This window comes from Centroberyx affinis, unplaced genomic scaffold (assembly GCF_046629955.1).
Source record: "Centroberyx affinis isolate AG114_WGS23_722 - 3 ecotype Tasmania unplaced genomic scaffold, CSIRO-AGI_Caff_v1 ptg002287l_1, whole genome shotgun sequence".
Lineage (NCBI taxonomy): Eukaryota > Metazoa > Chordata > Actinopteri > Beryciformes > Berycidae > Centroberyx > Centroberyx affinis.
The window spans coordinates 54487-66515 of NW_027280563.1; the positions used below are offsets into that span (position 1 = coordinate 54487).

Sequence of the window (12029 nt, forward strand, 5' to 3'; positions counted from 1 at the left end):
AAAACAACTTTTTTAGTATAGCTTCAATTAACCCTGGGCGAGTACAGTGAGGGAAAATATCTCACCGTTACTCAATCAACATACTCAAGAAGAAGAAGTTGCCTGGTATTCAAAGGGTTGCTGGTTCAATTCCCGGTGCCAGAAAGCCTCTAAGAATGGGCACCTAATGGATATGTACCAACCTGTGGTACCACATAATGTTAATGCATTTATCCTGCATCCATTCTGAATTAACACTGCAGACCATTCTTCCTTGAATGCTATACAGTAGAAAAAAGTGAGTACATTTTAACATAAAACTGTCTCAACCAACTTCTGTTACATAAGAATTTTTTTGAAATTTCTGATGGCTTTTTTTTTTTTTTACTTAAAAAATTAAGTGGAACTTGTACAGTGGCTAATCTTTAACATTGTAGTTGTATCTGTCCTTGTAAAAAATAAAACTATACTTACATTAAACTTTAAATTGATTGGGAAACTGTATTGATTTTCTGCCATTGGACTTATATATGTCATTGCATGGAAATACAGTATGAAGGAGCTATGTGGGCTGGCTATAAATGCCTGGGGTTTAATATACTTCCGGCTTTCTCCCTGACCAGACGCTCTCTGCTTTGCTCCTTGCCAGCTTATCTATTTTCAGCCATATTTTCCTGTTTTTTCCTGTTTTTCACCGCTGACCAACTATTTTTAAGTATTTTTCTTTCTGTTGCTGTTCTTTTTTATCTTTTATTTATTTATTTTTTATTGTTACTGTGGGAAAATGCCGATGGTTAAAGTCAGTGACTCTTCCTCCTGCTCTGACTGTGCTGGCTGCCTTCGGTTATCACAGCAAATTACTGAACTGGAAGGAAGGATTCTTACTCTTTACCAAATCAGCCAGGATGAGCAGCTCATTGACACGCTGTTTGAGTCTTCAGCCCACATTCCTCATGTAAAAACATCTGGTAAAAGTACAGACTCCAACAATACGACCCATACTACGGACCTAGCTGACACTCTCCCCTGGGTTGACCCAACTGCAAATGAACACGCTGCAAATGGACCAGCCGTGGAGGCATCCCCTCCGCCACTCGCTACAGACACCATCTCCGAGCCGCAAGGTGGACTGGCCCCGGAGGCATCCCCACAGCTACTCACCACAGATATGGGCTATTGGCACAGCAAGGGTGCTAGACCAAAAGTCTCTACTCCTGGTGAGCTGTGGTCGGACGTTGTCCGCTGTAGGGGCAGCGGAGGAAACAACAACAAAAACAAGAGGAAACCCCAATACTCTCCCCAATACACTCCCCGGCCAGGACTGCAACTGGAGAACAGGTACAAAATACTCAGTGAGCCGGATCCAGTGACTGCTAATGCTAATGACGGCACTTCCATGATGCAGCCCAGTACTAGCCGCAGAGCTAATGCTAATGCTAATGCTAATGCTAATGCTAATGCTAATGCTAATGCCAGCACTGGTCCCAGTGCTAACAGTAATGCTACCCCCAGGCACTCAACACCACCGGCTACCTCCAGGCGGAAAATGCGGCCTGTTAATCAACATGCTAGGCCGAGGGCCAGAAGAAATGTTGCTAATTCCTCAGCTGATAAGCCGAGGGCCAGAAGAAATATTGCTAATTCCTCAGCTGATAAGTCAGACACTATTCTGATTGGGGACTCTATAACCAAGCATGTAAGAATGGCAAAGACTGAAAATCTAACTATGGATGACACATCTGTCAGAGAGCTAACAGGGCTGTTGCCAGTCATCCTCTCTACACATCCAAGTAACATGAGGATTATTATTCACACTGGATCTTTTGACATTCTGCGAGGGAAAACTGGCTCTGAGATCCTGAAAAAAGACTTTTGCCTGCTACTGGAGAAGCTGAGTGACTGTCAATCGCAACATGTATTCGTTTCAGGCCCCATTCCAACCTTGAGGAAAGGAATCGAATCCTTCAGCAGACTCCTTGCCCTGAATACATGGCTAACATCGGCATGCCTCACCCATGGGATAAAGTTTATTGACAATTTCAATATCTTTTGGAACTGTAAAGACCGCTTTATGCCTGATGGGATTCATCCGAACAGCATTGGTTCCAGATTACTCGGCGCCAATCTACGTCATGCTCTTGGGATGCCACACCAAAACAAGAATGCACAGATAACCACGAAGGACAAGGACTGCACACACAGGCAGACAGCCTGTACCTCTCCCCCCTCACCTGACCCTCGGCTTCACATCACCCAAGGCATTCAGAGGAGGTCTCTGTCCCAATCAGGGATCCAACGCCCCCCCTCCCCCCGTCCACCACACTCACCAATCAAGGAGTTAGTCAAAGCTGCCACGCTGAAGCTCAGCCAAATTGACTCTCCAGCATCCACTCCCTCCCCTGTCTCTCCTCTTAGGTTCACAAGCCAGATGGAGGACTTGGTGAAGTCTGGGATCAAAATGATCCCACTCACCCCCAGCTTGGCCAGGTCACGGGTATTGCCATCACCTATATGCCGCCCACCAACGCCCCCCCGGCGCATCTGTCCCCCCCCAACGCCCCCCCGGCGCACCGCTATCAGTGTCGGCAGCAACTAGGACACACTGGGCCTCTGCTGTTCAAGAACTGTTATTCATAAATTATCTGATAGCAAGCTGAGGTCCTGGGAGAGAATAACCTTCCCAAATACAATAGCCACAGTGTCAAGACAAAGATTACATAAGCGGGTCACAGTAAAATCTTCCAATCCTACAAATTTGATTCACATTCCCTGTAAGCCAAGTATCTCAGGCCCTGCTCCAACAAACCTAAAATTAGCCCTATTTAATATCAGGTCCCTGTGTAACAAGTCACTTTTAATCAATGATTTTATAACCTCTTACAAGCTTGATTTTATGTTTTTAACAGAGATCTGGCTGGACACCAAGAATGGGAATGCTATCCTTATTGAATCCACCCCACCAAATTTCATATTTGAGTTTGAAGCACGACAGAACAAAAAAGGAGGGGGTGTTTGTGCCTTTTTTAGGGATAGGTTCCTTTGTAAGAAGTTATCATTTGGAGAATTCTCATCCTTTGAATATGTGTCGTTTAAAATGGAAATGAAATTCTCTCCATGTATTCTATATTTAGTTATATACAGGCCACCAAAATACTCCCCACATTTCCTTGATGATTTTACTGAGATGCTTTCAATTATCTGCACTGAATTTGACTGTGTAGTCATTACGGGTGATTTTAATGTACACATAGATAATGTCATTGACAAAAATGCCAAAGAACTTTCAGCCATACTTGACACGTTTGATCTGTCTCAACATGTGAAAGGGCCGACCCATACTAGAGGACACACTCTAGATCTGGTTATTACTAAGGGTGTTAACATTTCAAATGTCACTGTGCTTGATGTTGCTCTATCAGATCATTTCTGTGTATTCTTTGATCTGTCTATTACACCAAAAATCAACATTAGATCTGAAACTGTTAAAAAAAGGTACATTAATGAGAATACCACAACACTTTTTATGGAAGCCTTCAAATCTGAAACTGCCCCAGCTTCAAATCATGTTGATGATCTACTGAATACCTTCAATTCTAAAATTACAAATGTAATTGATGCCATTGCTCCTGCTAAGGTTAAAATGATTGCTAATAAGCAAAAGGCACCATGGAGAAACACTCATTCTGTAAGAGCACAGAAAAGGGAGTGCCGGAAAGCAGAGCGAAAATGGCGTAAATCAAGCCTCCAGATTCACTTTGAAATCTATAAAGAAAAATTACATATTTACAGTCTGAACTCGAAAAGCGCTAGGCAATCATTTTTCGCTGAGATCATCAACAAGAACAGTAACAATTCACGCATCTTATTTGCTACCGTTGACAGGTTAACTAACCCTCCAGTTCCAATATCCCCAGAACTAGTTTCTACCAGCAAATGTAGCGAGTTTGCATCCTTCTTTAATGACAAGATTCAAGGCATCAGATATGCGATTAACTCCTCAATGCCAAACAAAAAAGCATCATCACTGCAGTCTCCCAGATGTAACTTGGTAGGTATGACACAATTTAATCCCATTGACGATAAAACACTCAAAGAAACTGTGTCAAATCTCAAATCATCCACCTGTTGCCTTGATGTTTTACCCACTAGCTTCCTTAAAACAGTTTTGAGCAGCCTGGCAAAAGAACTAATACTTGTAGTTAACAATTCTCTCCAATCTGGCATTTTTCCAACGGCTTTGAAAACTGCAGTCATTAAGCCACTCCTAAAGAAGAGCAGTCTTGATGCAACTGTACTGGATAACTATCGACCGATATCAAACTTACCGTTTTTAGGTAAAGTTATTGAAAAAGTTGTTCACCAACAACTTAGTAACTTTTTAATGCTGAACAATTGCTTCGATAACTTTCAATCAGGATTTCGGCCCCATCACAGCACTGAGACTGCACTCATAAAGGTACTAAATGACATTCGCCTGAACAATGACTCAGGTAAAGTCTCTGTTTTAGTACTGTTGGACCTTAGTGCTGCCTTTGACACTGTGGACCATACAATTCTATTACAAAGATTAGAAAACTGGGTGGGACTCTCTGGAACTGTCCTTAAGTGGTTCAAGTCATATCTTCATGACAGAAAGTACTTTGTCTCCATTGGAAACTGTGTGTCCGAGCAGATGGCCATGACCTGCGGGGTTCCACAGGGGTCCATTTTGGGACCTCTCCTGTTCAATCTCTATATGCTTCCATTAGGCCAAATCCTACAAAATAATAAAGTAGCCTACCATAATTATGCAGATGACACGCAAATCTACATATCACTTTCACCAGGTGACTATGGACCTGTTGAAACTCTGTGTCACTGCGTCGAACAAATCAATGACTGGATGCGGCAAAATTTTCTCCAACTAAACAGAGATAAGACCGAGATAATTGTCTTTGGAGCACAGAAAGAAAGGCAGAATGTCTGCTCTCACCTTGACTCCCTGTCCCTCATAACTAAGAGTCAAGCCAGAAATCTTGGTGTTATCCTGGACTCAGATTTAAATTTCAATAGCCACATCAAATCGGTAACTTCGTCAGCTTACTACCATCTAAAAAATATTGCAAGAGTCAGAGGACTAATGTCCAAACAAGACCTAGAAAGGCTTACCCACGCCTTTATTTCCAGTAGATTGGATTACTGCAATGGTCTGTTCACAGGGCTTTCAAAAAAAGCTCTTCGGCAACTCCAACTTATTCAGAACGCCGCTGCCAGGGTCCTGACAAAAACTAAGAAATACGACCACATTACACCAGTTCTAAAATCCTTACACTGGCTACCAGTCACTCAGAGAATTGATTTCAAAATCTTGCTGCTTGTCTACAAATCACTCTGTGGCTCTGGGCCCAAATACATCTCTGACATGCTTGTGCCATATGAACCTTCTAGGAACCTTAGGACATCTGGGGCTGGCCTACTGGCTGTCCCAAGAGTTAGAACAAAACACGGTGAAGCAGCGTTTTGTTATCATGCAACACAGACCTGGAATAACCTCCCAGATGATATTAGACAGGCCCCGACTCTGACCGCTTTTAAGTCAAAGCTAAAAACTTTCTTATTTTACTCTGCCTACTCTACCCTGTAATGGCTAAAAACGTATCTTTTCAGCTCAGCTTTTAAATAACCTTAATTTTAACTCTTTCTGTTTAGGATCCCAACAGAGCTGACACGGGCAAGTACGAATTTTCATTTGTCTTGTCCAGGTAATGCTTACTTGCGCATGAGTGAACACTATATGTGGGGGGGACAGAGCTTTACCCTGTGTGATTCTCATCCATCTCTGGATGGTGAGGTTTTTGACCAAGAGGAGAATCTGTGATTCTCGTCTGCCTTAGGCAGTGAGATCTGACGTAAATATCAGATCAAGAGTAGAATCAGGAAGGACAGGGGAAAAGAAAATTACAGAAAAACATATGGGTTCACTCACAATGTGCATCTAAAAGTGGGAGTATTTGTTGTATTTGTTGTGTTCTTTCATCTTTCTATCTCATTTGATTTGAACTGCACTAGTTTACTTTTAAGTCTTTTATCTTTTGTATCTCTTGTCTTGTCTATCTCTTGTTTTTGCACTTTTTAATTGTAAATCTTTTACCTTTACTGTATTTTTATCACCCTGTAAAGCACTTTGAATTGCCCCAGTGTATGAAATGTGCTATACAAATAAAGCTGCCTTGCCTTGCCTTAATAGTGTAATAGATAGGATTCATGTGTCTGGTATGTATGGTCAACACTTCGAAACATGCTCAGTGCTTAACACACACACACAGGCAAAATAGTCAGCCTCTTTTACTGCCTGTCTCTCCCTCCTATCCCTGTTCAATGGGCTTTTAAGAACATGAAAACCTGTCCCACACAAACGCACAGGTGCAAATACACAAACACCGAGCGATCGCTGCAAGCCCTGAAAACACGCGCTTGGCCCCGCAAGCACAGTGCAAGCCTTGGGTAAACAAGCAATCTTTCACTATCCTTCACTGTCGCACAAACAGTGTGTATAATCATCTTCACCAGTCAGTCAGCCCCCGCCTCTCTTGTACACACACGCACACACGGTCCCACAGTAAACATAAACAGCTGTGAATGGGAGCTATTGGGACCAATTAGGCAGTAAACGGTGGGCTGGAACTGGTTTACCGCCAACTAATAACTGCAGCTAACCTCAAATAATCCTCTATTGGATGCAGCGTGGAACTGGCACACCTACACACTTCCGCTACCTCTCTCTCTCTCTCTCTCTCTCAGTCTCTCCCATTTTTCTTTCTGCTTACGGTACCTTTTGTACTCATTACAGCTCCCTCCTCCTATTTGTCACCTGCTGTATATAGCTGAGCGCAAACGTTGTGTTTCTCCACCCTCTGATCTCTCCTTCATGCTACAAAAGAGCAAACATTTAGACGAAGCGTGTGGCCCTCCTGATCCACCCGATAAAACTGAGCTGTAAACACACACAGATACGCAGATACACACACACACACACTCGACCTCTGACACGAGTAATGGTGCGCGTGGGCAGAGTAATATCGTTGAGAATGGGGTAATGTGCAGCCGACGGCTTGCCGCTGTAAGTCTAGATGATGTGTGTGTGTGGGGGGGGGACTACGTATATCACGCTGACTAATGTATGCAGGCCCTGCTCTCTCCTGCAGACAGACAGACAGAGGAGAAATATGGAGCCGGGGCATCGTAAACACACAAACACTCCATAAATCTTTCTCTCAGATTTATGCCTGCAACCTGTGGACAACTGTACACTCGCACTGACGATGCAAAACTACAACTGTAGGCACTTGCACATGTGTATTTATAGTATAAACACACATACACACGTTTGTATTACTATACATGTGAAGACCTTAACCCTAACCACTGCAATCCATCCTAAAACACTGTTAAAATGCAGCTTTTAGCGATGCACTTTGTTTTTCTGGGTCCATTTTGATGTTTGGTGGTGTATTTTTTCTTATCCCCGCAGGTAACTGGCAAAGTATACACATTGTGACATCACCTTGAGATATTTCCAGCGCAGCTACAATGGAGTTTGATACTGGAGAAGTTTTCAGAGATCAAAAACATCAACAACGGTAAACTTTAGGTTTTGCTGTCAGTCTCTCCAAATCAAAGAGCGAGGGCTTCTTTCTAGAGCCGCCATTTTGCACCAGCGTTCAACAATAATACAGGGAGAAATCCACCATAGAAGAGGCAGAGATACTAACTCTAACCTTAACCCTAAACCTAACTCCTAACCCTAAACTAGCCCCTTGTAGAAGTGAAGACCTTCAAAATGTCATCCCTCTGAAGGATTTTCCTCATCTTTCTATCCTGGTGAGGACATATGGTCCTCATACGTAAAGAAGAAGAACATACACACGTACACACAAACGTACGCATGTTCTGCACTCTGAACTCAGCATCTATGCGTCTTCTGAAACAATCAGCGTCCTCCACTTTGTGTGTGTTCACGCTGCCTGCACCGCACCGCACAGCAGCCCTCTCAGCTCTGTGTATCATTGACGGGGTAAAAAAGAAAATTACCTTCTCCTGCTGCTGACGAACCTCTTCATTTGTGGGGCAGGGGACACCATTCATCACCGCAAACAATTAGGCTCTAATGACTCTCAGAGGGAAACGATTTGGCTAATGGCTACAGAGGAGAATGTGCTTATTAGGTAAGAGTAAATAACGGTCCAATAACCTGGAGGGAACCGTTACGACACCGGCGTCCCCGGTGCTCAAGCAAGGGGGGAAAAAACAAGACATCTTAGTCATCACCATTTTAGCCAACACTTTTGATTAAACACCTCTTCCCGTACGCCCTGTGCACATCTTAAAAACAGCACACCAATGAGCCGTGACATCATCAATATGCTGCGAGCGGAGACAGACAGAGAGAGAGACAGAGAGAGGGAGGAGAAGGAGGTCATTTTCGCTGATGAGAGATGACAGCAGTGGCAGGCTGAATGCTCCCGGAGCTGAAACACTCGCCCCGCTGTCAAACAGATCGCTGGTAACTGTAAAGGAGCGGCTCTGCTGGACGGGCGCCATAATGAGACAACCTGTGGTAGCGCTGGCTTCAGATGCCCAACTTTCTGCATTCTGATCTTTATGTGAATACAGGAGACATAAGACCAAGCAAAACATTTGCCTCCCTCCTTTCTAACAGGATTCAAAATCTAATCAGTCATTTAACACGATGGTTCCCAAAGTGGGGTTCAGGGACAAAATGAGGACGGTTTAATTTCAGCATTGCTTCATTAGCTGGAAGTTAGCAGCACAACGACCGACAGAATGGCTGTTCTGATCAGAGCTTTCATTCTCCCCACCTACAGTAGGCCAGACATGTATTTTTAGTGATGCTTTAATGATTCCCGTGGGTGAATTCTATTTTTGCTTGCCTCCTCCAGAGGGAGGTCAGAGGTCAGAGGTCAGCTACACAACAGCATACCTGGAACTAGTGATTCAGTGTCTTGCTTCAGCAGGATGGACTTTTGCCAATACATTGCTTGAACCTCTAATGAGCCTCAAATTGAAGGACAAAGGCTTTTCACAATGGGGTTTCTCGTCTAATGTAGGTCTAATTGGGAGTCCTTGATATTAAAAAGTTTGAAAAGCCCTGACTTAAAAGACTAAACTGAAAATGGAAGTATGGCTGTCTGGTGCCTCTTTTTTCTCCACTACTATCCTTCCATAGGAGTTCTTGATTCAAAGAACGACAGACTGTGACAGTGTATGATTTTACTTTGTACTTTGAAGCTGCTATTGCTTTATTTATGTATCCTCAGTCATAATGAAATCCAAAATTCATGAAGTAGCCTTATTCCATCACCAATTCCTACCCATCAAGAATCTACAGGTAGTGATGATGGTGACGAAGGCTTAGATGGTGATGTAGGTGATGTCGGTGAAGATGGCGGTGTGTACCTGTTGGTTGACGCGGCAGTGTGAGTGTCCGTGGTGGATGAGGATGCGGACAATGTCCACGTCTCCCCGCCAGGCGGCCAGATGCAGGGGGAAGCAGCCTTTACTGTCGGCCACGTTGCTGGACGCCTCGAACTGCAGCAGCTTCAGTACCACCTCCCTGACAGAGAGACACACACATAATGTAACCATAAATTAAACAAGATTTTGCTTTTTAACCCCCGGTACACATTTAGTGCTAGCGTCATGTCTCTCTGACAGCTAAATGTATTAAAATGCAAGGAAATATGGAAGGAAAAACTTCAACTTCAAATCAGGTTGGTGAGAGATTCATTACATCGTGTCGGTGCATTTTCAGTACACCGCCCAGCCTGGAGGGAAGCAGGGAGAACAACTGGAGATGAGCGGGAATAGAGGATGTAATTGCTTCCGTGTTGCCCTCTAATAAAGCAATCTCCATTACATAAACAGATAAAGTGACAAATCAGTGCGCCGGGTTTTGTGCTGAGCGTTTATTTAGCTGCTGCCGGGGGACGGGGTAACGCCGGCGATATCGTTTCATATTAAGAAGTCTCCGGCTGAAGTTGTCACCTCTCTCTGAAGAGGAAAGGTGAGGCGCTTCATTTGCATTCAGAATGTCAGAGTGAAATGGAGGAAGGAGAGAGGAGAGAGAAGGGCAAAACCTCTCTCAGGAACAGGGGTGAAAGCGACACTGGGACACTTAATGAACTGCATTGTTAATTTCAATAATTTATTGGATTTTTCTATAATTTACTCTGCTTTTAAATGGCAGTTATGAAGGAAAATCACATTGGGAGGAGCTCAGAGTCAAATAGGAGAATATTCAAATTCTTGGTGGTTAGATTCAGCCTGCACAGATTACCAAACAGGCTTTTTTTAGTAGGGTGAAAAAAAAAAAATCACACATAATAATTAAAATGATTTGAAAAACGATTCAAAGCCAGTCTCAATAACAAATCTCTGACTACAGCGCTGTCGCCAAGTGTCTCCAGTCTATATTTTAATTGCCAGTTCTCTCCTTTTTCTTTGCCACCTAAACGTTAAATCACTCCTCTGCAGAATTACACTGGCGGCCTAATTTTCACTCTGAGGCTGCATTTTTCTTTCTCTCCCTCCTCTCCTTTCCAGTTGATCTAAAGGAGGAAATCCACATAATTGCCCCCAAAACACAGCGCTAATCCTTCAGTTCCGCTAAACTGGGATACCGGTCAGGCCCGCCGCTAATCCACACTGTGTAAGGGATTTATCAGCAGGCCCAGGTGAACGGAGGAAGCTGCATTGCGGCACACTGTGTGTTTTCATGCACAAACACACACATGCACACACACACAACACGCACAGAAACCTTGTGTATCCAATTTCAACATTTTAGTATTTTCACTGTTATTGGCACCTGACTTGTTGCCTAGGAGTAGACAATATTTCAAGACCCTGGTGCCAGTCAATGCCAGTTTTAACATGCTGTCATCATGACAAATCTCATAACACTGTCATGATTTCACTTCATATGAAGAATTACATGGTCCTCTGGGTTTAGAAAATTCTACGACCCTTAGGCTAGTTTTTTAACTTTTCTCCTTGACTAGTTAATTTATCAGACATGCAAGGCTTCCAGGACAACAACATATACATATCGACAGGTGTACATACACATAATACATCACATACTCACACACATATACAAACACATATGTACAGACTTGTATGTACGCACACACACCTCTTTAGATTCTTCTGTATGAGTGTGCATTTGTGCATAGTACCGCTCTCGCTTCCTTATACACCTTTATTCCTATTCTCTCTCTCTTACTTATTCCCCACCCACACACACACACACACACACACACACACACACACACAGACACACACGTACCTGTGTCCGTTGAGCGAGGCATGGTGTAGAGGTGTGTATCCTGAACTGTCTGTGCAGTTGACGTTCAGGCCCTTCCACATGCTGCGAAGAAAAAGAGAGATACATCAGGCGTGTTTTCTTAAACGACAGGCTCAACATGGGTTGGAAGTGTATTGCTGGAGGGTCTTCACATAGTTCACAACATTTTGCTTTAATGCGCTTGGGTCCTGGGGCGAGAAGCATAATTTCTCATTTGGACTGAGGGCTAGGAGAGTTTAAGTCCTATTTCATCATAAAAGCATCTAAAGAAAGTGAGTGAGGTCAACTCTGGTATTTGCAAAGGGCTGAGCAGGCAAATAAAACAGAATCTCACAAGGACGGCCAGCTAGGCACAAACTGTGGGCATACAACACACACACACACACACACACACATATACACACAGACACTCAACCAGCACACACACCTAAACCCACACTCCGACACACTCTCTCACATATGCACAGACCAGGGTTTTCCCAGGGCTATAATTATATGACCTCTCTTTTTCACATGAACTCCTCCAAGCGCGTCAGAGAAAAATACTAATTAGCTGAATTTCTCTCTGAACAGCTCTGGGCTGAAAGGCTGAATCAAAACGAGCAGGAAACTTCCAGAAATTGTACCTTTTCTATTATTAAAGACGGCCATACAGTTGGTTGTGTTAAGCAAAGCTGAGGTTCAA

General features: G+C 43.5%; 1 protein-coding gene across 1 annotated transcript in view; it reads right to left on the reverse strand.

The window, feature by feature from the left end:
* The window catches only part of LOC139655497 (ankyrin repeat and sterile alpha motif domain-containing protein 1B-like), a gene marked incomplete at its 3' end in the record, with an annotated part of 53974 nt that extends 42568 nt beyond the window's left edge, over positions 1–11406 (reverse strand). Inside the window, exons 1-2 of the mRNA XM_071532932.1 lie at positions 11327–11406; positions 9436–9592 (exon numbers count right to left, since the gene is read on the reverse strand). Of these exons, the coding sequence (XP_071389033.1) occupies positions 9436–9592; positions 11327–11406 (237 nt within the window). The remainder of the gene's footprint in view (positions 1–9435; positions 9593–11326) is intronic.
* Between the last annotated feature and the right edge of the window lie 623 nt (positions 11407–12029).